At 40.8% G+C, this 27,105-nt stretch overlaps 2 protein-coding genes across 10 annotated transcripts; one reads left to right on the forward strand and one right to left on the reverse strand.

Annotated features, from left to right (window-relative positions):
• Positions 1-1,434: 1,434 nt before the first annotated feature.
• CSRP3 (cysteine and glycine rich protein 3) lies at positions 1,435-8,626 on the forward strand. Its single transcript, XM_064714594.1, has 5 exons — positions 1,435-1,546; positions 5,234-5,402; positions 6,789-6,924; positions 7,367-7,460; positions 8,547-8,626. Exons 1-5 carry the CDS (start codon positions 1,435-1,437, stop codon positions 8,624-8,626), a joined length of 591 nt encoding a protein of 196 aa, XP_064570664.1.
• Positions 8,627-9,710: 1,084 nt separating this feature from the next.
• Positions 9,711-26,819, reverse strand: ZDHHC13 (zinc finger DHHC-type palmitoyltransferase 13). Of its 9 annotated transcripts, none has more exons than XM_064715823.1 (18): positions 26,745-26,819; positions 25,398-25,593; positions 24,493-24,626; positions 23,994-24,116; positions 23,490-23,567; positions 22,902-23,046; positions 21,552-21,616; positions 20,848-21,010; positions 19,877-20,002; positions 19,444-19,577; positions 18,551-18,653; positions 16,049-16,177; positions 14,971-15,033; positions 14,515-14,608; positions 13,064-13,147; positions 12,084-12,241; positions 10,814-10,911; positions 9,711-10,303 (listed from the first exon to the last, which is right to left on the reverse strand). In XM_064715823.1, the coding sequence occupies exons 4-18, from the start codon at positions 24,107-24,109 to the stop codon at positions 10,168-10,170; spliced, it is 1,692 nt and encodes a 563-aa protein (XP_064571893.1). In that variant the 5' UTR covers positions 24,110-24,116; positions 24,493-24,626; positions 25,398-25,593; positions 26,745-26,819; the 3' UTR covers positions 9,711-10,167. The 9 variants fall into 9 exon arrangements, 8 of the variants coding, with proteins under 8 accessions (XP_064571893.1, XP_064571894.1, XP_064571895.1 ...); XM_064715824.1 differs by lacking the exon at positions 26,745-26,819 and adding an exon at positions 26,606-26,729; XM_064715825.1 differs by lacking the exon at positions 26,745-26,819 and adding an exon at positions 26,320-26,504.
• Between the last annotated feature and the right edge of the window lie 286 nt (positions 26,820-27,105).

A 27,105-nucleotide genomic window follows, 5' to 3' on the forward strand; every position in this document is an offset into this window, starting at 1 on the left:
AAGGGATCCCACTGGAAACCTGAGTTGAAAGGGAACGCTGTAGACACAAAAATCTCATTTTAATTTTCAAGGAAGTGGCACAAAACTGTTTTTTATCCACAGTTGCTCTTCCTTCTTTTAAAACATTTGAAGCATCATTTGAACTGTTTTCGTAAGAGAAAGAAAAAATGGCACCAATACAAAAGTGCTTTAAAAGCAGAAGAAAATGTAGAATGGCAGAGTGAGGATAAGATTTTACCTACATGAAAGATTCCTTTATCTCACATTTAAAAGAAACTGAAGAACCAATTTAACAGTACTGTTCAGTGAAGGCTTCACTGAGTGAGAGGGATCAGATTCATCATTTGTTCATTCATCATTCATCATTGTACATTGGACATGAGTCCAATGTAAATATATAGTAAAATGTTAGTCTAAAATGCAACTAATTGAAAATACCAGCTCTGTTACATTGCTGCTGTGATAAATTCCCCTCTCTCTATCACCTGACCTCAGAAGAAAATTCTCAGGTAGCAGGCCCGATTCAGCCTTTAAAATCCTCCTCTTAGTTACCTTTTGGTGAATTTACTCAAACACAAATAGCACAAGCAGGCTTCAAAGTAACTATAATGAGAAGGTGACTGGTTTTCCAAGAAGGAGGAGGAAGGGCTGTGCCAGGGGCTTGGAACAACCCGATAATTCAGTGTGCAGATGACAAGATGACGTCCCAGGCTCTCCAGAAACGATGACTCAAACCAGAGAAGAGAAGGGCAGGCTGGGGCTGGGGCTGTTCCAGGTGTGTGACAGCACAATCTCAGGGAAAAGCGCTCAGCCTGGCATCAGGAGACCTTGGCAAGGCACCCCAGGGCTGACTGGAACGGCAGGAACTGGAACAGAAACCATGGCCCTTCTTTTCTCGGATGGTTAGGTTTTAAATGCAACAGACCAAGAGAAAAGCCCACACCTTGAGCACCTCAGGAGCCCGTCCATTATTACTGTACAATGGCTGTGCAGCACAGAGATCTCACATCTGTTCCATGAGGAGCTCAGAAAAGGTTGTGTTGGAGCACAGGAAAGGGCAGTGTTGACAGAAAATGACTGATGGAAAACAAACCCCAGATCCTCTTTTCCAGAGTGATCCTAGCACCTTTTCACTGAAACACCTCACATTCATTTCACATATTTACCATCACAACACACCAGGCCAAGGAATGTCCTTTTTTATGAAGGAATCACAGGGATTTGGACTGTCCCTGTCCCCAAAGCACCAAGGCAGCACCCTCACTTCTGCTACCACACAGGTATGAGGTATATTCCAAGTATGCTGTAGCAGCTGACTGGAGAAAGAAGAAAAAATATATTTTTTAAGTCAAGCTGTTTCATTTAAAAGAATTCATATTTGCTGTTGCATTTATTTATGTGATTTGATTTCCTAGGTTAACCCTGCAGACCAGGATGCCGAACTGGGGCGGAGGAGCCAAGTGTGGGGCCTGTGAAAAGACCGTGTACCACGCTGAGGAAATCCAGTGCAACGGAAGGAGCTTCCACAAGTCATGCTTCCTCTGCAGTAAGCTGGCCTGAATGGTTTAACATCTCAACACCCCCACAGCTCTGTGTAACTCTTGCATTAAAGCCAGAACATTTATTTCTGTATTACCTGGCAGGCAGTTTTGCTGCCTTTTACCTGGAGCAATCTGCCTCTTGGTCTCCTGGCTTTCCTTTGTCCAAACATGGGATGGATTTTGTCAGGGACACGAAGGTGCTGCAGAATCACAGTGTCCAAATCCATCTCAGGACACCCTTCCCTCTGTCCCACCGTGTGGCACACCACAGGCTTGCTCCAGGTTAGAGAGCCCAGCAGAGCTGAACAAACAGCCCCCATCAGACAGAAGGATGATTGCTTCTTCACTTTCAGGAGAGGATTACTTTCACAGTGAATCCTGGCACTAATTTGTTTCACACCGAAAAGCTGAAGGATCCTAGTGCCATCAAAGCCTGCACCAACACTCTGCATGTTCCTCAGCCTCCCTCCCTGTTCCACGTACTCCCATTTCACTTACTCTTCCCCTCCACACTCCTCTGTGATGTTTGGCTTCCAGGAATTTTGCTTTCTCTGCAGAAGAGGCAGAAATTTGTAAAAAAAATGAATTTCAGAGAGAAGGTACCAATTCAGCTCTGTTTGCCCTGTGTGGATAGGGAGAGAGCAAACAACTTGCTAAGAACCAAAGATAGCTGAAGAGTTTATCTCGCAGAAAACACTCGGGATTGGCGCCTGTGCATACGGCTCCCAGCGTGACAGTTTAGGAGCCACTGAATCCGATTTTCTCCCTCCCTTTCTGGAGGGATATAGACTTCTTATTTGGAGGCATCAGACTAATTTTACATGCTTAGCTGATACAGAGCAGCTCTTTGCAGAATGAAGCCAAAGGACACACCTGAGCTGTCTGTGCCTTTCGCCAGCTGCCCCAAAAGTGATGCCTAAAACTCCAAATGATGCCTTTAGTGATGCCTAAAAGGCCAAGTAAGAAAGGACTCCCTCAAAAAATTATCAGTTAACTGACAACCTTCAGCCAATTCTTACAGAATGGCAAAAGGAAAATCTCAGTCTCAGCTAAAACTTTCTTAATGCTTCCATGTTCTGGCTATAACAATAAATAGTAAATAAAAATAAAGATCTGCCCTAATATAGCATAGTTATGAATATTTCTCAAGTGTAGTCTTCATTCTTAGTACAGCTGAATTATTTTCTTTTAGTGATTCATAATGAACAACTTACATTCATTAGCTCTATCAAGTATTTGGTTTGTTGTGGGGCTTTTCTTGGTTGGTTGGGGTGTATTTTGTCGTGTTTTATTTTTGTTTGTTTGGTTTTTTAAAATGTTCCTTTATTTGTCCCATGTTTTAAGGCTGAATTAATTATTAATAGGTTAGATACTAAAAATAGAATTCCCATCAGAAATATGTTTAAGGTCAAAACCTAAAGATGCATCTAAATTGCCCAGCTGGCATATAAAAGGTATGTTAATTGGCTTTACTTTCCCCCATGATTCACATACACTGTTCAGTTGTGCTGGATGCCTCAGGATCATGTGTCACATTCACGGGCTTTACTGTGAACCATTTATAGGATCTCATTTCTCAACAGAAGGAAACCAATTCTCCCCAGCCTAAACTTGGGCATGGAAACAGTTTAGCTGCACTTTTGACTATTTCTATATAAAACTATTTCAAATATATCCTCTATTTCATATTGTATTTGACCAGGTATACAAAGCACATCAGTATTTTTTAACCAAGGAGTTCAATTCCAGCAGAATTATAAACAACTCAGAGCAACCTGTTAACACGGGAAGAATCAGACAAGCTAAATTATTTATAACACTCTGCGCTCCACAGTTTTTCCCTACAGGTATTGCAAGGAGAAATTTGTTTCCAGCAATCCCTCCTTGCCATGCAGGCCCCTGTTTCCCTGCAGGCTGATGTTTCAGTGGCAGCTTTCACCCCAAGGGCAGCCGTGGTGGGCACTGGGCAGGATCTCACTCCATGAACCTGCATCTGCTCAGCACGGGCGGGAGAGCAGGACCTGCTGGCAATGACAGGTCTCAGGACCTGCTGGCAATGACATTATGTTATTTCAACAATAGCACTTCAAGAGCTTTTGCTCCATCTGTCGTGGTGAATTGATACCCTCTCCCCAAGGCACCAGGAATAGAAACACTATCTACTGCCAGAGTTTCCATCATCCCTTAACTCCCTTAGCAAACACAATTATCATCTCAAAGCCAGAGTGCAGTACAGAAGTGCCTCACTTTACTTCTGCTAACTGTAAAGGTCTTTGCAAATTATTTCTGCCACCATGCCACACCGGGAGGAGGAAAGCCTCAAGGATAACCAGAGAGCTGGGGATGTATAACTAGCTATACTGCCCCTTCACAGCAACCTGCTCTGGGGGTTGGAACTGCTTGATCTTCTAAGTCCCTTCCAGCCCAAACCAATCCAGAAGTCTACAATTAAAGGTGCAGAGGTTCCAGGTTGTACATTCCCTGCGGTGGATAAATTGGATTAGAGGAGGACATTTAAAGTAAACATGGGGGAAAGGGGCTAATCAAACCCTCAGGTGTCTCCTCCAGAGCTTGCACTTCAGGCCACTTCCAATACTTCTGCATTTCACAGCTTTCTGTTGCAAACGTGAACTCAGCAACTTTGTTTTCCAAGCTATCAATAGCCCATGACTGGAATGCCTTCTGCAGGGTAAGCATTTATTCTAAGGAACCTGGAGAGAAAGTCCTTGCCTATTTTTTCCCCATTTCCAATCAACCACTGTCGAACAGTGAACAGTTTGTGAGAAGTACTGAAACAGTAATTTTTTAGCATACTGGAAAACCCTGGTTTTCAAGAGAGGCTCTGAATTGAAACATCTTCCTCCCTCTCTGTGGGGTGGAGGCTGTCTCACACCGAGTTCCCCAAGGGGTGCAGCAAACACAGGCATGCAATCCTCACTAAGCACTGAGCAGTGTAGCTACTGTATTTTTTCCCCATTCATTATTAGAGGACATAATTTGTAATTTGTATTTGCATTCCCTGATGAAAGCTGGGCATTCCCATGACACCCTCTGCCAGACCTCCCTTAGTGAGCTGAGCTAAGCTGTCGCTCTCTGTGCCAAAGATGATTTGTAAGAGCACTGTTTGGGAATGGCTGCAGCCACACTCCTGACAGAGCTGACACTTGCTTTGCCCTGGTGCCACAGCTTCAACAAACAAATAACGATAAAAAACCCCAACATGTCCTGTCTGACTCCAGACAGGAGTCGATGTCAAACCCTCTCTCAGAAACACACCACGTCAGAACAGCCTGGGCTGAGCTCAGAAAGCCACCACAGACTCAGAACAAATACTCTGAAAAGGCCAGATCAATGTCCCTGAAACCTTCTTCCCCCCACATTTTAAGGTTTGGGAGTTCAGGATGCCCAATTTAAATCCCATGCCCATTTTAAGCTTCGCAGATCTAGATTTCCCTGGGGTTACAGGATAACTTCAGAGTGGCAAAAGAAAAACAGGTTATGTGCACGCACACATATACCTCCCCCTTACTTCAGCAACAGCTCAGTCAAGTTTTATACTGACAAGTTTCCTACTGACTGACTCCTTTCCCCACATTTTTAAAGCTAAACAAAAGGAAATATTAACTGCAATTATTTTAATTCAAATTTGAAAAGGCAAATGCTGATACGTGCCTTTCTCTCCCTGGTTTCAGTGGCTTGCAGGAAGGCTCTGGACAGCACCACAGTGGCAGCTCACGAATCTGAAATCTACTGCAAAACCTGTTATGGGAGGAAATACGGCCCCAAAGGGGTTGGCTTTGGACAAGGGGCTGGATGCCTCAGCACGGACACCGGGGAGCACCTGGGCCTGAACCTGCAGCAGTGAGTCAAACCCCAGCCACACTCCTTGTTCTACTTTTTCCTGTCTCCTGCCAGGGTGTTTTATATATTTCATTCTGTTTCCATAACAACATCCAGCATAAGGAGCAGAGCAGACTTCCCTACACCCTTTTCTTCCATAGACACTGTAATTTACAGTTTTTAATGATGCTCAATCTCTTTAAGCCTCCTTTACAAATTATACCCTCCTTCAATAGGTAATTATTCTATAGAAGCAGCCTTTATATGCCACCACACATGTAAATATTCACTGCATTTGTAATCTGCCATTTGTAGCACAGTGGTAAAGTCACACTGGCCACAGAAAAAGATTTTTTCTTTTTCCTGTTAGAGGCTAAAATTTAGTTAACATTTTACTCTTAGAGAAATAATCACACTACCCCATACTGCCAGTGCTCCTCTCAATGGCGGCAATAACATTTCTAACATTTCTCAATGGGGGAAATAACGTTATCCTCCCTGTGGTTCTAATAACACTTACAAACACACTGAGAATGTGTTTGAACAAAAAGAATTCTAATGGGATACCATCTTCCAAAAGCACGTAATTAGCCCTGACAGTTCATTTTTATAGGATTTTCCTGCAATTCTCAAAGTTGCACATTTCTACATCAACAATGCTTCTTCCTCCCTCTGGTGGCCTGCTATAAAGGAACCAATTAAGCAATATGCTGTGCAGGAAATAAAAGCTTAAACAATGTATTTAACTGTAGCTCCTTGTGCCACACAAATCCATTACGGGCAGAGCTCTGCGCCCAAAACTGCTGCATCCTGAGGATAAAATGCACTGTTTCAGGCCAGCTATCTGATAAATCAGAAATCGTTCTGTCCAAGGCTTTATGCACAAAGATTTAAAGCACACAGACCAGAAATAAAAAACAAAGCTACTTTTCTGATGTTCTTTTGACCCCAGGCCAGGAAAGAACCCCAATTCCCCGTCCAAATGTTTCACTGCCTAACGAAGCTACAGCATGCAAAACCTGAATTTTTATTTTCAGTTTGAGAAGTACCAGCAGATAACCAGTTACAAAGACTAGAGACATCTTTTCCTTTTATTTTCCCTGTTGCCTCCCAATGAGAGATAATTGGTTTTTACTTCAGTTTTCATTAAATATAATCTTTTGTGCTCGTGGCTGCTGCCAGCTCCATGTATTTAGCCCAGAACAGGCAATATCAGTGCTTACAGTACCAGCTTCTCAATCATACAACACAGAATTCAATAGAATACTTTCATTTTCTTATTTTTTTGTCCCCTTTTGCATGTCAGAGATGAGCAATTTAGTATCTTTTATGCCTTACTAAAAAAATAATTAAATTTTTTTTTTTGAAGATAAGATTTTTAAGCAGCTTTAAAAACTTCTGTTTTAGGGGGTCACCAAAGCCTGCTCGCCCCTCAACACCAACTAATGCTTCAAAATTTGCCAAAAAGATGGTAGATGTGGATAAATGTCCCCGTTGTGGCAAATCAGTGTATGCTGCAGAAAAGATCATGGGAGGAGGAAAAGTAAGTAGTGACTTCAGCACTAGGAAAAAAACCACACCAATTTATAATAGTGAGACACTACAGCTAAAGGTCCTCGATAATTTAAATTTTCGTTCATAAAGAAAACACGAGGATGAATTTGCAAATTGCTACAACAGGTTTAAAATCTTGTACTTTTTGTAAATATTTTCCAACTTTTTGCTTCTTATTGATGTCTGAGGACCAAGCACAGACTACTGTACAAGCTGGCTCTTCCTCTGTCTCTGGGTATATTTATCAACATTTATGTGTAGTGGCAATTGAAGATACCTTAGACAGCGTCACTGAAAAAAGGCTAACCCAGAATGACTGAAAACGGAAGCCACAAGCTCGACAGATGAATGTTAACCCTTCCACACCACACAAAGCAGTGTTTGTTTCTTGTACTTTCTGTGCCCACGGTGACTTCTCTCCCCTTGCTCAGCCTTGGCACAAGAGCTGCTTCCGCTGCGCCATTTGTGGGAAGAGCCTGGAGTCCACCAACGTCACAGACAAGGATGGAGAGCTCTACTGCAAAGGTGAGCGCTGCAGGAGCTGACCTGGCCTGCAGAGTCAGTCTAGAGTTAGCCTCCTTAGACCTGGGATTGCCATTGTGATTTACCTTGCTGTACACTAACAGCCCCAGGACATTTCATTTTTGTCCTTTTTTAACAACCTTCTGAAAGCAAAGAGCTGCGGTGACATTGCAGTTGCAGCTTCTACTATTAACATTTAAATTTTAAATGTTACAGATGGGACAAGCTCTCAAACCAGTCAGACCTTCTAACAGAGCACTGGCCATATCTGCTGGGCAGGCTCTTGTACATACACAGTCTTACTCACTAAAATAAAAAAAACACGCAGATTCAGATCTTTCGTCCTCCAAATCAGAACTCTTGCCAGCAAAGTTGTAAAGATATTTCCACTGCATTGGTAGCACAGAAGATGATGCAAAAATAGCAAATTACACATCTAGATGTTCTTCTCAGACTCACCAAGTTCACAGAATTCAGTTGACTCCTACAAATAGCTTTAAGGGAAAAAAAGTATGGAAGCTTTTATATATAAAGCTAAACTTTACAGAGAACCCTAAAGAAGAACACTGGAGTTCTGTGACTTTGGGTACAGTCTGTTAACCACAGTGGATCAAGGTGGCATATTTGGAGAAATATACTCACCATCACCACTTACAGTTGTAATAAACATCTATGCACACATTAATCAATAAAGAGTTCAAATGGAATTACTTAAATGCCCATCAATAGTTTCTGGATTATGCTCCAGTTCTTCTTAAAAATCTCTGGCTTACTTAGCATTACCCATCAGACCAAGTTTTACTGAGCATTTTCAGATAGGAAAGTAGCTTTAATGAAACTATTACCTAGATCTGAAAAAATAGATAATTTCTTAATTTTCTTTGAGTCACCAGATGCAACTTCTGTGTACTTCAAATATGTAATACCAGCTTCACTATTAAGACCTGGATAAACTTATGGGAAATACACTATTTCAGATTTCCTTCCTTTTTATCAACCTCAATTTGATAATTTAAAAACAAATACCAAATGATATTAACCTCTGAGAGCCTTCAGAGCACCATTTACCTCCCATTCCTTCTTTTGCAGTTTGCTATGCAAAAAACTTCGGTCCCAAGGGAATTGGGTTTGGTGGCCTCACCCAAGTGGAAAAGAAAGAGTGTGAATGAGAAGAAATGGATGCAACAGACTCAAACCGCTGTTGATGACACCAAGTGACAGCTGTCAAGTAAAACATTAAACAACACATATTGCTAAGTACCTAGGGCATTTGATTAAGATTTTCCTCCTTGCAGGAAAAAATAATGAGCTGTACCTTAAGAAATTCTTAGAGTAGATTAAAAAGGTACAATGATAACACTAGACTCATGTTTGTGTTTAGTATATAAAGACAAGGAAGCTCATGGAACATTATTGCTTCTTAAACTAGTACTTGTTACATTTTAGACTGGAATTTTAGACTCCTAGCGCCCCCTTATGACAGGGATCCCTTGTGGAGCGAAGGGCCCAGGTGTTCCCACTTAGATTGTATTTTCTTCTTTTCACAATGTTAACCCGTCTGTATTTCCACCAGTCTGCCAGCTGAGTTTGGTCTAGGCTGGCAACTGTGTTAGAACAAGTAGCTGTAATTTGCTTTGAGACAACTAAAAAGAATTTGAAATTCTCTCTTTCTCTGAGGGAGGTGTTTCTACAAAAACCCAACATTTTCTCAAGATACAGTGGTGTAAGTTTTGTCTGTTTTCAAGCTACAATAAAGTACTTACTGCTTCACCTTATTTTTACTTGTATTTGCTTGTGGTTACACATTCTACAACGCTTCAGATAAATGGATTTCACCAAGATGAATGAAACCCCTCACAAGAATTGCATTTCACTACAGTACTTACACTCTATTCTAGATGGTATCTGACTTTAATTTCCTGATCTTGAACCCTTTTCCTGCTGGTTTTCATTGTTACCTACTTTGACTTACATTCATATCACACTGTACAGCTGGCCCCTCCTTTCCTTGGGAATGTGGCTGACATCAGCTATTACAGATGCAGTGGGGAACAACTCCTCTTTGTATGTGCATGGCTCTCTTCCATCATAAACTCACCCATTTTCATACCCTAACAGGGCATATATATGTGAAAAACATAAGGCAAAGAGTCAGGCTCCTTCTTATGGTTTTGTGCCCACCCACTCTGAAATACATCATTGGCCACATATCCCTTGACTCTATTCCAATCTGCAAAAATACACTCACAAGTATGAAAGCCCTGTTTTATTACATGTAAACTCTTCAAATACAAAGACATAATAGAGATTTTCACAGCATAAGCAATAAAATTACAATATAATTGTAATATTAAGTTTTTAAACATGAACTCTCACCTTAATTTTCAAATTTAATTGTCTTTTGTTACCGGAAAAGTAAAGCAAATGTTACCAACATAATTTTGAAATTATGCCCTGAAAACTTACCTTTAAAAATATATATGTTTGTGTCATCCACCACATAAAATTTTAAATAGTTTCAGCTCCAACTATATATACACAGACACACAGTGACTGTTCCATCTACAAATCTGCTGTATCTTATGTAAGTTCAATATCTGAAACAATAATAAAAATTAAACAAGCAGCTTCAGAAGAATGTGTAGAAATTAACAAAATATCTTGTTTTATTCAGCTTTCAGCTCAGTCGTTTTAGAAATTAAGCAAAGTTTTACACAGAATGAACATTTTTCTCTTTTGCCGGATGAAAAAGTTTATATTGCTTGGTCCAGTCAATTAAGTTGGGTTTGAACATACCAAAGCAACTGCACTGAAAAAAGTCTGCAATATTCTGGAAGCATCCAAGGCTGAAAAAAGAAAAGAACATGCATTCATAAACCCAAGAAACGAAGACTGCAAGCATGAAAAACACCACCATGAGACAGCACCCAAGATTTTAACCTGTCAAGGCAGACAGCTCAGGAAGAAGAAACAGAAGAGCTCTCAATTAAGCATTATACCTTTGCTGAACTTTTACAACATGTTTTACTTAAACACATAAGAGTAGATTAAGCTGGACTCAAATAATGCCCCACAGTTAGTAAGATCCCATCTGTTAGTATACCTGAGGAAACTGGGAAACCTTGGTACTGATTTCTCTATTAATAGAGCTAAATATTGCAGGAGAAGTCAGAAAGAGAACTAAGGTGTGAACTACTCCCTTTCTGATCCTGCACAACAGACACAGGGACTGATGAACAAGTTTTTGGACAGCACTCCCTTATCCCAAAAACAATGGTTTTGCATTTATGAGGCAGTGAAGCCGACCAGTACTGAAGAGATAACATGTTTCAAACACTCTATTCATTAATACCCACTTGTAGGGAGTCCTCCTGAGTGAAACAGGATGCTTAGAGGATTTTCTCTGTACCAGGAGATTAATTCTTTCATGTGAGGTCAACCCCAGGAACACAATCTGATTGGAAAAAAAAACATAAGTAATGGTTACAACACGAACATCACAAACTAAAATCCTAGTGAGCAAAAGATACTACTAAGAAGGGAGTAGAGGGAAGAGCCTGGATATATCTAACAATTAAGTAACCACTGCTGCAACCGATGACTGCAAAGTATGTCTTGAAATGTCACTGGGGCTAAAAGGACCTGGCCAGATCCAGCTCCAGAGAAGGCAAGCCCAATCGGGATGTCTGTGAAGACTCTACCTTTCACAGATGTCTGCAGAAGTGGAAGATCTATCACAGTTAAGCACCAATCTCCTCAGATTTTTGTCTACATTCTACCACACAAAATGGCAGAAAAAGACACCTTGATCCACAATGACACTAAATGCCACAAAGCAGTACATTCTCAAATCACTGTGTATGAAACACAGCAGTTAAACTGTGTTAAGTAGTTAATCCTCCCTATCTTTTTCCAGCATGATATCCCACTGTTTTGGACACTGCAAAAATCTAGCAGTACACATTAAGATTGTGGAGCTTTTTGTTTTTCAGGATTTTTTACTGAACAAGATGTAAAACAAGCCCTTGGCTCAGTGTGCTTAGCACATATTTCAAAGACACCTGTTTCCTAAGAGCTGCTAAACAAGCTTTCACAGATGTTTTAAGACAGCTCTTCTCAATTTTGTTTGCATAGCCAAGCTTTTCTCTGATAAAAACAAACAAGAAATTTGACAGTCCTCAAGATAAAATCCAGGTCATATATTTTTACAGTAGCAGTGGGATTTAATACAGTCTAATGACACATGGCTGAGCTCTGACAGAATTTTCAACTCCGGAATAATTGTGTTACTGAGATTTCGTGCAGTTTTGGGGGCATTAATACCAGTTCTATTAGTCAAATAAATTTCTTGTCTTTAAATACAACTTTTTATAGGCTTGGAATTTTGAGCAGTAAACCCAGAGCTCAGTTATCGGAATGATTTGCAGACTGTGATTCTACTTCCAACAGAGAAATGCTGAGTGCACAAGCTGAACCTGTGAAACTTGAAGCTCTACCTTGAGATTTAAGAGAAGCACCTTGCTGTGACATTTATCAGGGAGAGCAGGCACAGAGTTTTTATAGGAGCAAACCATCCAGGGAAGAGCTTTAATTTGACAAGAAGCACAAATTGAAGGAAGATATTACCTGATAAAGCTGAACAGTGAGCCACAGAGAGGCCCACAGGGTGTGGAAACAAGCGACTGAGGAGATGTAGGAAACCCAGGGAGAGCAGGACACTGTCTGGGTGAAGTACGTCCACGCTCCATCTTGATGGAAATTTGCTGCACAGTGCTTGGACCAATCTGACAACACACACAGCCAGTCAATTGTGTTTTTAAGCCCTTAAGAGCTGAGGGAAGATTATTTGCATGAAATTAATATTACATAGCAACATCCTCTAGAAATACCATGTTTCATCTATCCCATTGCCACCTAAAAAGCACCCACACAGATGTGTGAGTGCTTGCTATTCTGGCTGCATAATCTTTACACTCTGTGCTCATGATCCACAGAAAAACATCCTTGTTTTTAAAGGCTGGTGCTATGGCAATTCATCCTCAGCAACTAAATTATGAGGGTTTTCCTCTCCTTTCCAATAAAACTCTTAATTTTACAAAGCAACAGTCCAGATTCATTAACAAACTAATATACTTTTTTCTCTTCAAAATTAAACTACTTTAAAACCAAAAAGAAATGCCTGCGTTTAGTATGGATATTTCCAAATTAAAAAGAAAAAATAATCACTCCAGCTTTTGCAACAATGTATTTACAAACTTATTTTGTGTTACAGCAAAGGGGATCCAGATTCGAACCTGTCACCTGACCTTCTGCCACATGTTCCTCTCTAACTAATTTCCTCTCTAACAAAAATGCTTCCTGCTATTTCATTTTCCATTGGGTACCCCACTACAGCAGCATCTTTGTTCCTGCTCAACACAAATGGAATCAGGTATTTGACCAAAGACTCAGATAGGATGCATTTTCACTTGAGCTACAGTAACATCACTGCTGAAATAAGGTATTGCTCGTGCAGGTTGTACTTGCTGGAAAGGAAATGCTGAAAAATAAAGACGACACAGAGACAGATTTGAAAGCTAAATAAAATTAAACTCATGGATACATACACTGAAGAGTTCCATAAAGCAGCCAGACACCAGTCATTGTCAGGAAAAACAGGAACAACAGGTAGTAATAATGGTTCCCAATGCCTGAAATTGAGGGGAAAAAAAATAAAGTTGGACATTTTAAAATTCAGCAGTACTTGCATTTCTACTAAAGTTATCAGGAATAAAAAGAGTCAAAACCATTTCTTATTTTAACCTCTGCCATCCACAAGAGAGCTTGGCAAGGCTGATCTCTCTCTCAACTTTGTCCTGTAAGCCATCCAATTTATATAATAGAATTAGTTGTGATAAAGTCAACCAGGATTTGTCTCTCCTTCAGAGCATGCCTTCAGCTGTTTTAGTCTGGTGAGCCCTAATTAAGCAACCACAACTCCCTCCCATGCACAATAAAATTGCCTCATATACTGAGAAGTCTAAGCTATTAAATTTGCTGGACGTTGTATGCTTCAGAATTGAAAACATACATGACAAAAAAGCCCTAGACCTCTGTCAGAACAACTGTTACATGAAGATATTTTTAATTACAGTGATATTGCTCAAAGCTTTGAGACAACACATCAGAAGGATGCCTCAGCACCTCATAAATAGCAAACATCGCAAAAATAGCATTTAACACTAGGAAAAAGGCTGTTGGCAAAAAAAAGTGAAAAAATGTATTGTTAGAAATGTGAAGCTCTCACCTTCCTATCTTGAGCATCACCAGAAATAAGGCAGAAGGGAAGAGAGAGGGTGAGAGGGAAGAACACAAGAAGATGGAAATGCCCTGCAGGGCCATCTCAGTGGTACAGCTGCCCCACTCAGAACTGTCCCCGACAGTGACCAGGGGCAATGGAAGTTCAGGAGGACACACGAGTCCAGCCACTTCCTGCAGCTCATTCTCCTCACCCACAGCTACTGCATTAAAATGTCAGACTGTGCACACTTGTCTGGTTCTTTCAGTATCTACTCCTGGACAGATTGTCCAAAAAAGTTTGTCTAAACCCTTTCTGAACCTGCTGACATTGCCTGTGTCTGCAAACCCTTACAGCAGCAAGCTCCAAAATTTCCCTGCCTGCCATGTGGAGACATTTTTCCTCTACCAATCCTAAATCCCTAGTTCTACTATGACATGCTTGGCTAATAATTCTGCATTCACTTTAGCCACCATCTTAATAATTTTTTTCTTTCCTTTTTTAAAGTCTCAATCATATCTCCTGTTCCTTCTCTCTCCAAAGAAAGAGCTGCAGATTGCATAATGTGTGTTCTTAGGGTGACCACTCTAACAACCCCTAAATAATCTTATTTGCTTTTCTCTCTTCCATCTGATTTCACTCTGCCACCTATCAGAGTTCTTCAGCATCAACAGGATAGTCTTGTGTCATGTGTGCTCTCTCTTTAAGGGGATAAATGTTATCTCTGCAACTTTTAAAATACGGGGCATTTTCAAATTTGATAAAGCAACACACTCTCACCTACACACTGTCCAGTCCACAGAGAATGCTGATCATATCTGGCTACACATGCTTGGCAAGCAAGGCAATGCACAGATCTCAAAGGCTTCCTTACCTAGAGGAGGATGAAGGGAAAGAACACACTCATAGCAGAAGCATCTACTTTGCTCAAAATTTAAGGCATCATCTTAGTTACCACCACATTTTGCATAATTACTGTGTCATAGACCTCACAACACAGAACATGGATGAGAACCACACACCTTAATTAAAAAGAAAAAATAGTGGATTTTTAAAAATTAAGATTAGAGTCCAAGTATTTCAATGCATCTCTTATCACCATAAAAGAAATCTAAACAATATATAACAAACTACTTGTGTAACACTTTAATGACAAGCAGCGAGGAAAAAGGATGTTTATGGCAGTATTGAGTAAAAGGCAAGTTCACAAAAAATAAGTACAAAAGCCCTACTTACAAGACATGATGTGCAAAGTGTTCTGAAGTCCAAGCACCCAGTTTCTGCAAGAGCTATAATGTTCTGAAAGAGAAAGATTCTGTGCTTGCACTTGGATAACTTTTCCATAGGTGCTATGAACATTTCTACACTAAGACTTCTGCAGTTTGTAAGTATTTTAAGTGCCAAGCATGAACAGGAGTAAGAACTCACTATTTAAAGAGGTGCACAAGAAAAAACAAACCAGTAAAGACTAATGCAGCTTCACCAGAAGATGACTCAGAAAAGCATTTCTGTGTGGTCAAAATTAATAAATGATGTGAATTAAATACTCCTTAAAATGAGATGGCACCCCTCATACAGTCAGCCAGACTTCAGGGAGATGAAGCCTGCTCCTTTACAAGGACAGAACATTCATGAGTCCTGTGGCAATATGTTAAAACTGCAATTTATTCTCCCTGGCAATTGGAAGAAATACAACCTCAATGAGAGCCATGAGATCATAAAGAAAATGCTCTCCTCAACCCATAGGCTGGAGAGAGCAGACACTAAATTCTCTACTGACTGGCTGCCCATGACTTCTTTTGGCTGCTATAAAACAGTTAGGAAATAGCATGTGAGTTGCACGACGTTCAACCACAAAAAACATTACACACATCCTCAGAGCACATGATAGAATTTAAATAATTACTAGCACATGATATATAGGAAAGCACTGTGACTCTTTCTTTCTAACCATAGACAACTGCAACAGAGCCATGCAAAACTTACATTTTTTTATAAGTGAAGTTCTATGTGAATTTATATCACAGATAACACCAGTGGGTCTGTACAATCTTTGGCCAAAGCTCATATTTCAATGAGAAGACAGAGGCAAGCAAACTTTAGCAGGACAAGGCAGACAAGGAAACAAGCAGTAGAAGGAGAAACTCTCCAAGATCTGTGCTGTTAAACAACATTGCTAAAACCTCTTTAAGGAAGAATATTTCACTGCTTTCCAGTTTACCAAAGCTGCACATGATGACAAGCAACCACCAGAAGTGGCTGATACATGTTGCACCGCACCAGCCCTTCCATTTGTTTTTACAAAACCACCTACCTCTTTTCTCTCTTCTTCTGAAGTCTTTATATATCCAGGATCAGTACTCCAGGTTTTATAGAAATAATAGAGAAGACCCATCAAGCTGAACACAACAGTGATTTTAAGAATTACATTTGTGTGTGTGGCATGTGATAGTCAGGTTAAGGACGATATTCTTACAACTCATAACACCACTCTTTGTGAAACAAGCAAAATATTCTAAAATTGGTTAATACTAATTAGTTAATACAAGCAAGACACAAGAAGGAAAAAAAATACTTTCACTTTTACAGTGGGATCCTCTCTGTCCTTCCAAGGCCATCTTATCAGATAAATGGAATATCCTGTCCAGTTTGAGTGCTGAAGACTACTTTTACAGCTGTATAAACCTGCATCACAACATGGCTCCATGTCATCCTCCTTAGAAGTCCTCCAGACTTCTGCTTTTGAATATTTCAGAGGTATGAAACAAATTTGATTTCTTTTTTCCCCTCTGGAGCTTTTGTACTTTATTTACACAATATCAGTCAGACACGCAGAGCTATAAAGCTTCTGGCAGCTGTGAGATTAGTTTGGCTGCTGGACCACCCCTAACTCAGGCTCTTACTCAGTCTTACCTTGTCCCATTCATTTCAGCCAAAAGCAACTAAACATACTCATTCAGAAAAATGTAACTGAAAGTCATCCTGAAACTATTTTTGTCACACAAAAAAAGCCCAAGCACACACTGCAAAACACTTCTGAAGGTAATGGGACATTAGGAACACCACTTTTGCACTAAGAACTAAAACCATCTGTGTATCAGATGACTGGGGGAGAAAAACACGTCAAGATTAACTGTCTCCACACAGCAACAAGGCATATAGAGTGAGACTAGTTTAATACAACTTAAAGTCATGCATCAACCTTGAGAGCCCAGGCTGCTAAAGAACCATCCTGCTGCTACCAAGGACCAGACAGAGAGCTCAAGTCTGGATGGCATCTCCAGTGACTCCTCAGTCACTTCATGACTCCAAGGAAAATAATTTTGAAAAATCCAGGACGGCAACCCCAAAGTCGTTTTCTCTTATGAACTAACAACACTGCAAACAGTTCTTATTAAAATCAAGGTGACAAATTAGGAAATACTGGCACAAACACCAGCTGTGTTTGTTACAATGCAGTTGCAGGGTGCAATTATAGAAGTCAAAATGATGGTGTATTTCTTGTGGATACTACTGGTCTATTTGCACTAGTATTGGTTTTTGGAGCTCAGAGAAATCTTTAGTTAGAATGGCTGGATTTTCATTCAGTCCAAAGGAAGTCTGACAGACAGATACAGATAATTAAAATCCTGAAAACTTTTAAAACACTGTGACCAGCTCCAGGAGGAAAACACACTCATGAGAACAAGGGTTGGACGGTGAAATGGAAACCTATCCACTGGCCCATCTCACCAGGCTATGGTTAGTACTTCCAGAACACTGCTATGCTCACTATCTTCAGCAGCATCCAACTCAAATCCCTACAAGTGGAATTGTTTTTTCCTTTTCACTTATGTTGCACCAATAAAACAAACCTTAAACCTTCACAACAACTGAATAACACCATTTGCATTTATACAAGCACGTGTGTGAATCCCCAGCAGGAATACACTTGATCAGTCCATCAAAGTTAATCCTGATAATTCCATTAAGGACCTCTTAATTGGGAACAGTACAAGAGAAAATGTAATTGAAAGACTGAATTAAAAATTAATTAAAACTGTGTAGCAATACATTGTAGCTGCTTTAGTACAAAATTATTTGCAGTTCTAAGAATCTTCCTAAAGGCTTTTTCACACAACTTAATCAATGAACAGATGCCCACTGTTTAACAAAGAACAGGGCACTGGAAAGAGAGCACAAACTACTAAAATGCTTTTGTACTCATCACTGAGAAGCCTCTTCAAAGCAAGTAAATGTCAGATAGAAATTAATTCACTGTATACTAAAGATTCAATGTAACCTGTGAATAAAGACAGGAGACTGGACAGTCTACTTTGCAGGAACACAAAGGAATTTCTTCTTTTTTTAGGGAGGTGGTGGTAGAGGATGCTGTTTTTAAAGGCAGGAGCATGAATACCACCAACTGTCAAATTGCTTATCATTTCAGAAAGAAGAGATGCTTTCAGCATTATTATTAAGATGCGTTACCCAGTTACAGCACATGACAAAATACATCACTGTACCACAGTTTCAGTGAGGAAGATTAAAGAGTGATGTGTAGATGCTAACAGAAGCCATTAGTTACATAACACCTTCATTCTGATATTCCAGAAATAGGTCAGGTTGTAAGGAAGACAAATCTATAGACAAAAGAAGGTACAGAATTTTAGTCTTTAATTTAAAGTCACTTGGCCCCTTCCCAATGGGATTAAACCAATCTTACCAGAGATGAACAGTCACATGGAATTATCTGGAACTTCTCATCACAGTTTGCACAACAGGTTTAGATTTACAAGAAACTCCAAGCGAATTGCATTTCCTGAGTATAAAGGATATCAGGCAGGAACCAGAAAAACCAGGTCATGGACATCCAAAAAACTGAACTTAGCAGAAATGCTGTGGGAAGGTATCTTAGGTTCTTGAGGCCCACAAGTTGCCTGAAAGAATATTAAAAGAAATAAATATTTTTCAAAATATATTTGAAACACAGAATATACATAGATATAGAAAATACATAGAATATAAATAATCTGGTTTGTAACGGCAAAAACTTCAAGCACAGGGTTTATTTCAAGTTGCCCAAAGCAATCAAGGACTGTCACTCAAAAGCATTCTTTATCCATACATATAGGGGGTTAACAATGCAAAAATAAAACTGAAGAGTGCTCTGCTCCAGCACAGTATTATATACTGGAGAAGTGCAGTAGGACTGGTTGAAAATCCCACCTCTGCCTATTTGCACACAGATAGCATTGCCATATCAGTGACCACTGACCTTGGCAGGAAAGGTGAGAAACAGCTCAGGATAACACTGGGAGGTCTGGGGAGCAGGAGAGGGGATGGCTCCTGAAAACTCATTTTGTGACAGAACACAGCAGGAAAAAGTTGTGATAAAGGACATTTCTGAGCAGATATCTCAATGTCTACCAGATAGAGACCATCAGCAATACTCTGACAATAAAATTCGCTAACCAACTGCATTTGGGTTTTTTTTCCAAATCCTTCAGTGACAAGAAACTATTATTGTGTGCACCAAAATGCATCTGATTATTATGGTCATTCATTCTAAAAAGTACATGCATTTAAATTCTCCACACATTGTAAAGCCATTTCTCAGGCGCTATCTTTTTTGTTAACTGAAACTAAACCTTGAAAAGAATTATGCATCAGATCCTTTTAAAGTGTCTTTGCCAAGTAAGTACATAAACAGAGAGAAAGGCCACAAACCTCACAAACAGAGACATCACAAATAGCAGGCTGAGAAGCAAACCTCCTTTTAAAAGCCAAGAATCAGAACTTAGGTCCATGACGTATCCAATGGCCCACATGAACATCAAGGAAGATGCTAACATCAGGAAGAGCTGTTAAAATTATTATTGTTAAAATATGACAAAGTACTCAAGCAGGTCTTACTTAAAAGTATTCAGTTCATGTAATGACAAATGCTGAAAGACTCACAGTAAGATAGGACAAGATGACATCAATACTACAAAAGCAGGGGTGAGGTATGACAAAACTCTCATGCAAACCACTCCAATGTGCTTTTAAAGAATTCTATTTTGTGCACCCAATTTCAGAAATTACTCTCGTTAATTTGCATGTCACTCTAAACACAGCATGCTCTGGTTTTATTTCTATTAGTTATTACTCAGGAAATTACCTCATATTTCTCTACTACTTTCAGCAACCTGTTATTTCTCCTGTTTCTCATTTTTTCTTCCTCTTGTAGCATGTAAATCATGAAGGGATTCTGACTTTGGTAAGCAACGTCAAGTGGCCTCTCTCCCTTGAACAACAAATAGGGTTATTTATTTATTACTTTACACATAAGCACTCTTTCAACAAAGGCAAGAAATTAACATAGTTAAAAAAAGACTAACTGGGCAGTTACTTCCCAGCCCCACTTCCCCCCACACTATTTTTTTAAGTTAAAGGTAAGCTAAATTCAGAGCGCTAGCATGCTTAAATCAGAGCTTCATAGCTCTGAAAACTGATACTTGTAGCTGTTTATCTGTTGGACTGTTTCCAATAACATCTATATAGTCATGGGAATCTATCCTTTCAACATTTATGCTATCAGTTCCCACAAATATTAAGTTGAAGGCTTTCAAATGTGATAATCTTTTGAATGTACAAACAGGCATTGCCAAACATCAGCTTTCACAGGAGGACATTCACTTAATTTGAAGTCTTTACAAGTCTGACTAGACAGTAAGAAATGCATTTTTTAAAATCTGCCCAAGTCCTCATGACAATGTCTTTAAGTAGAAAACAGCCAAATGAAGAAATGAAACAGAAATTAAACAAGGTCCTGAGAAAAATCAAACTAATTAAACACCCCAATAAAATGAAACAAAAAAGGGCGAGGGAGCAGAATCAAGTCAAAGGACACAATTACTGTTTAGTGAACACAAGGCGTGGCTGTTCATTACACAAAAGTTGCAAAGAACCTCTGCATTCATACTTGGAGCCACACCTCAAGTCAAGTCTTTTGGGAAAGACTACGAATACCTGCTCTTAGCCAAACCCCGCTGCAATTTACATCCAACATGGAGAAGACTGAGATTTTTCTTTACATTCAATTTATACATTCATGCTACATGGGATAAAATATCACAAAGGAAATCCTACCTTAACATTTTTTATGTCCAGGCTGGCACCAGCTTCCAGCAACAGATCCACTGCACTAGTATTTCCTGAGGCTATTGCCCAATGCAGTGCAGTATTCTTTTGAACATTGTCTACAGCATTGAGAGAGGGGTTAAACTTTAAGAGAAACTTCATGGGTTCTGGTCTAGATGAAAATAAATTATCAGAGTTAACAAACAGAAGATAATCTAGATTGGAAATGAAACTTTTGAACACATAATGCCTTCTCACAACCAGCTCATCAATGGTAAATCCATGTTTAGAATTACCCACCTGCCCTGGAAGTAAGGTAACATCATCATTTCTCCAGATGATGTTACCTCACCATTTTAACAAATATGAGGTACATAACATCAGTTATATCTTCTACAACACCATAGCTTCTATCTCCCCATTTTATTAGTTCTAAATGTATTTCACTGCATCCACACCCATTTGTTTTAATTTTGCAGAAAATACAATAAGGCTGCAGACAATTTAGCCATAAGCCTAGAATTATTTAAGAAATTCCTTTCACTTTCTTTGCTATATCCAATAAGCATTCCCAACGCTGAATCTCTGAAACACCTCATATTTTTGTACAAATGGAAGGGAAAGGAACGTCAGTTAAAAAAGCAAGGAAAAATTCACCTCACTGCTTCTTGACTACAGTACAATAGACTTTTCTTCAGTTACTCTCTACTTACCCAAAGGCTTTTTGTGCTGTTAACATTAAAGGCGTTTGTCCATTGAAGTCTGTTGTGTCTACGTTCTAAGAAGAAAAACATAACAAGCAAGTGATTACCAGGGATCTCAGGAAACAGTGGAATTTGGGGCTATATAACTGACTTAGCTTCACTAATGAACAGAAAAAAGGCAAATCAAATCATATCAGCCAAGAAGCCAACACTCATTTAAAACTTTTTCCTCCTTCTCTAAGTCTTGCATGTCATTCTTTACAGAATATTCTGAGTTCCTATTTTAAGGGAGTTTTTAAGGGAGAGACTCCACTAAGGATATTTTTAAGTGAATCATGTCAATTGTATTTCTTGTCCTCCTTACAAAGAAATACACTATAAGAAGAACCTTATAAAGCAATGCTAACCAAGTTCCTTGTGTAAATAGAAGCACATAAAAGATGTAAAGAAAATACATAAAACAGATTTATTAAAACAAAGGAGGACTACATATCTCAAGACATAGGTAAACATCTAGCCTAAATTTTCTTCCTTCTTCACAACAAAGGTTTCCTTGCTTTCTTCCTCCATCCATCATTATATTAGGACAGACTTACTTAAAAGAATTATTCACATGGATATTTTCAGTAGAAGAGAGGTGGGCCAACAACTTTATTAAGCCTGTGATATACACCACTGCACCTACGTTCCTGAAGTCAGTCACTCTCCCTAAAGAGAACTTCACGAGAAAGAAAATAAACTGAGCAAACTTTTAAATTCTAACACTAGATTGTTCCTCAAAATCACTCTAGGTCATATAAGAACTCTCTTGTCATTTTTATTAGCATGTTGTTACACTTGCCATCAATTCCACTTATTTCACCTATAAGCTAAGAGACATCAGCTACCATGGATACAACACAGAAATTTCCAATGAAAATTCAGACCTAGTCTGATCATTTTTTCTGCATTCTTCAATTTATGGAAAACTGCATAGATTCTTAGTTACAAAGTTGTAATCAATTCATAAATACTGCATAATGTCTATACATCATATACTGCTTTTTGTTCCCACGTTTAAAAGCCATTGGTTATTTCATTCACCGCACCACAAATCCACACAACCTTAACAACACTCCTAAACATGCTGAAAGGTAGGTGAATCTGGATGTGGGTAATGACAGGAATAGGGAAGAGCATTAACAAAAATTATATACAAAAATGCTTAAGTTTGTCTGTGCTTCTAGCACATAAAAATAGGTGTAAAAATGACTGTTTCTCATCTAGGGAAAAAAAAAACCCAGTTAGTTCTGGAATGCCTCCTATACACAGGCAGGTACTCATAAGCAGAACAGCATATTTGGGGCATCAGCAACATACCTGGCCTTTTGCTATGAGGTAGGCTATGATGGGCATGTGTTGGAACAGCACTGCTAAATGAATGCTACTGAATCCTTCCCCGTCAATGAGACTGGGATCCGCTCCACACTTCAACAATAACACTACCATCGGAAGGTGTCCTTGTCTGCAACAATAAGTGTAAGTGAAACTATAGAGACGATTTCAAACATGGATATTTTAAGGAAAGCATTGCCTTTATAATTTTCACAGGCATCTCACAAAATATTTCAGCTTCTCATGGCTTTATTTAGGAAATCATATTAAATACATACAGCCTAACAAACAAGCCTAGGGCGAAGCATTAATTTAGACTACAGTGGGTATTCTACAGTAACTTCTCCTATGATCAGTCATCCAAGCCTCTGATTCTGGCAAAAGACTGACAGTCCAGAAGAAAGCACTCATCTTCCAGCAGGAAACTTCACACTCAGAGAAGTTTCCCCAGAATAATTATTTCAGGTTATATTTTCTCCAGACAAGCAGTGCTTTGCTCTCTGAATCTCAGAAAGTGCTACCACAGCTTTAAATACCGACAGATTTGCAGTTAGGGGTTGCAAGCAGCACTACCTGGTGGCCCAGTGCAGGGGTGTAGAATTCAGATCTCCACCAAGCTGATCCACTACTGCACCTTTGGAAAGGTAATATCTGTGTAATAACAGCACAATAAGGTCAGGAACAGACAATAAAATAGAAAAGTCTTACACTAAAGATGACATAACTAAAGGAGTAAATGACTCATAATTAAAAATTCACTGGAGAAGCAAATGGACAAAAGTGGTTTACCAAGTAAGTAATGCTGTTTCAAGAAAATGTTGAAGAAAAAATAGTCATTAGCAAGGTACTTCTAAAATCAGCTTTCACCTTTGTTACAGAAACAAACCCAGGAAAATCCAATGATTTCATGTACTAGATGATTTCACATATAAACAAACAGGCTACCTTTACATTTCAGTGATATCTTCACTAAGGTAAGTACATTAAAATTTGAGTTCTACCCTTCTCTTTTCAAAGTGATTATAGGTACCAGTGGCAGAATACACTGTGTTACTGCCACAGGGACTCTCAGCTTACTTTACCAGCTCCTGTCTGTTGTTTATGGCTGCCCAGTGAAGAAGAGTCACATTTTCTTTGTCTGGCTGTCGAACATCATATCCTGCTTCTACCAGTTCTTTGCATCGTTCTAGCATTCCATACCTTAAATGAGAAATAAAAAAAATAAATTTACTTATATTTTTTTTAGTATTCTCCAGGCTGGAGACATTTGCACCCTAAAGAAAAAATATATCTCAGTAAGCATCACCCAGCAGATCCTACTGGAGCAAATTCCACATTGCATTCAATGGAAGCCTTGTAAAAAGAGTGGGGCTATGCCTTGACGAGTAGAATTTTCTACTTAAAGCTGCTTGAAATGTTTTTATTTACAGCAGCAACAGTAAGTTACTGTTCTTCTTCCACTACAGGGAGAAAACGAAACTGAAAACATTTCCTTTGTAAAAATATCCAGCCTGGCTCACATTTGAGGACACTTCCATCTGTTCCAACACTCTGCACACTCAGAACATGTACTTACTGCGTAGCCTTGACAATATCACAGGTGCTGGGGTCTTCAGCAATGGGATATGGGCCTGGAAGACCTTTATCTTCATGGACGCTGTGGCTCCTGTGCACATGAGGTCGATGAGGCCCATGGCAATGGCTTTGACACTGATTGTTAACAAAACAATTATTAACCACTGTTACTTATCGGCTGCACACCACACACAGCTCCCCCTTTACCAGAAGCACTCACTGGGCGTGGTAGGTTCTGTTAATACAAACGAAGATGTTAATTCAAAGCACGGTTAAAGCCTCCGGGCAAGAGACCAATCCTTTCATTTGCGGAGGACAGCAAGGATGGGGTTAAGGTGCATTAGGACAAATGACAGAGGCGTTCAGCACCCTGCAGAGCTGGTTCCCGACACAGCAGCCTCCCCCACAACAGCGCTACACTCCAGAAACCACAACCTACGGCCCTGGGGAGGGTTTGAAACGCACTTGGCAGCCATAGTGCCATCCGTGCAGCCAGAAACCCAACGAGGGAACAGACAAGGCACACGCAGAGCACGACACGGACGGCTATTGCCCGGGAGCCCCCGCCAGACCCCGGCGGCACGGCGGCCGCCCCGGCCGCGCCCCGCACCCTCGGCTCCCAGCCCCGGCGCTGCCTGGGGATCCCCCGCTCACCGCCGGGCCGCCCCCCGCCATGCCCGCGGCCCCGCAGCTTCCTGCTCCCGCTTCCTGGGCACGGCTGCGGGGCGGGGCCGGGCAAACACGGCCCGGGCGGGGCGGCTCCGAGGCGGGGCCGGGGGAGCGCGGGGGGGCCCCAGGAAGCCTTCCCTGAGGCTGTCCCTGCGGCTGCGGAGCCGCTTGGGCGAGCGGATTGGCGGTTCCCGTGTGCCTGAAATGGTTCCTTCACTTTTACCAAGGCAACCGTACCGAAGAACTCTGTTTTCGCTCAGGATCCCCCCCGGGTGGCGGACAAGGCGAATTGTCTGCTGGCGAGTTTTTCGGGGCTTGTGCCTATCTCTCGGTGAAGGTTCTGGAGACGTCTGATGAAGTGAGGCTGAGGAACGGGGAGCTCAGTCTGGAGAAAGGGAGGCTCAGCGGGGACCTTGGGACTCTCCACAATTCCCTGAAAGGAGTAACGTCACCTCCTTGTTGGCCCGGTTCCCAGAGGAGTTCAAGGCCATTTGGGACCATTTCCACCCCCAGCTGAGCCCCATTATCCCCTCATAATGACCGCCAGGGTGAGAGAAGAGCCGCCACTTTAAGGCAAGCGGTCACATCCCCCCCTCGAAGAAATGGGGATAAACTGGGAAAATACCCAAGCGTGTCAAACACCCACACCTCACCCAGCTTGCCAGGTGAGGTGGCACCCTGGCAGCCCTTGGAGTGATGCCATCTCTTTTTGTCTCAGAAGAAACCCCAGCATGGGATGACCAGAGACATCCAGCTCTCAAACATCATGGGGCTGTGGGGACACGGGGACCCCCTGCTCCTGGAGGAAATGTGTCATGACCCTTGGACAACTGACAGTCACCTCTCACAGGTCATCGGAAAAGGGATAATTATCACTCCCAGCTCAGCCTCCAGACCAGGGCTGAACCACAGAGCTTTCGCCATCCTGCCACAGTGGGGTCCCAGCTGGAAGGATCACAGCTCAGGTCAGGTCTTCAGGGAGAGACTGGGAGAGCCATTCAGGGCACAAGAGCCTCAGCAGCCTTCATAAAAGGGAAGAAAACTGCAAGAGCAGGCACATTAATGAAAAAAAACCCGCAACAATTATTTCCAAAGCCCTGTTTTGGTAGGTCAGAGCAGTAGGCAAAAGGTAGCATAGGTTTATTAGATGGCAACTAACCATCGGGTAGGAACCTGGGTGCTTTCCTGTGACTGGTTACTGCATTTTCCATCACCATCAATTGTTTTTAAAGCAGAGGAAGCTATTTTGGGGGGTACAATAATCCCAGCACCACAGGAGTGACTGTGGAATCTCAACATCTCCCTTGTGCACTCCACGCACATGACTTAGGATGCTTGTTGCAAAACCCGTTGGTAAAAGGCCAAGACCTGGCTCCCATTACAGGGGAAGAAAGAGTTCAGGGCTCAACCTGAAATGAAATTTTGTCTCTTCTGGTTCTACTCACAGCTTTGGTAAGAGAGCAAAGTTTCTGTTCCTGACCCACACAAGCCCTTGGAATGCACACAGCTTGTTGTTATCTTGCTGTTATATTTCATATTTCTAGAGTCCCATACTGTCACAATCATATTTCTAAAGTCTGGTACCTTCTTCACGATACTTCTTGGGGGCAGTTCTTCACAGCTCTGCCATCTTCTCCTGCTTGTTGGTGCTTCCTAGTCACAGCTCCTTCCAGGTTCTCCCTGCCTGGCCAAGCCCAGCCCCTTTTATCCCAGTTATCTCCATTAGCTACAGCTGCAGCCCAATTAAGGACATCGCAGCTGCAGCCCATCAAAAACAACCAGGGCTTATCAGGGCAAGGCCTGTATACAGATATTCAAATAAAATACAGATATTTTACTAGGATTCCTACTATACACAGGGACCCTTGTGTCACTTCAGGAGAAGCCCTTGTCACTTTCAAGAAGCCCCTGTCACTATCAAAGGGCAGCTGTTGTTTCACTGTTG

This window comes from Zonotrichia leucophrys, chromosome 5 (genome assembly GCF_028769735.1).
Source record: "Zonotrichia leucophrys gambelii isolate GWCS_2022_RI chromosome 5, RI_Zleu_2.0, whole genome shotgun sequence".
In the NCBI taxonomy this organism is placed as follows: domain Eukaryota; kingdom Metazoa; phylum Chordata; class Aves; order Passeriformes; family Passerellidae; genus Zonotrichia; species Zonotrichia leucophrys.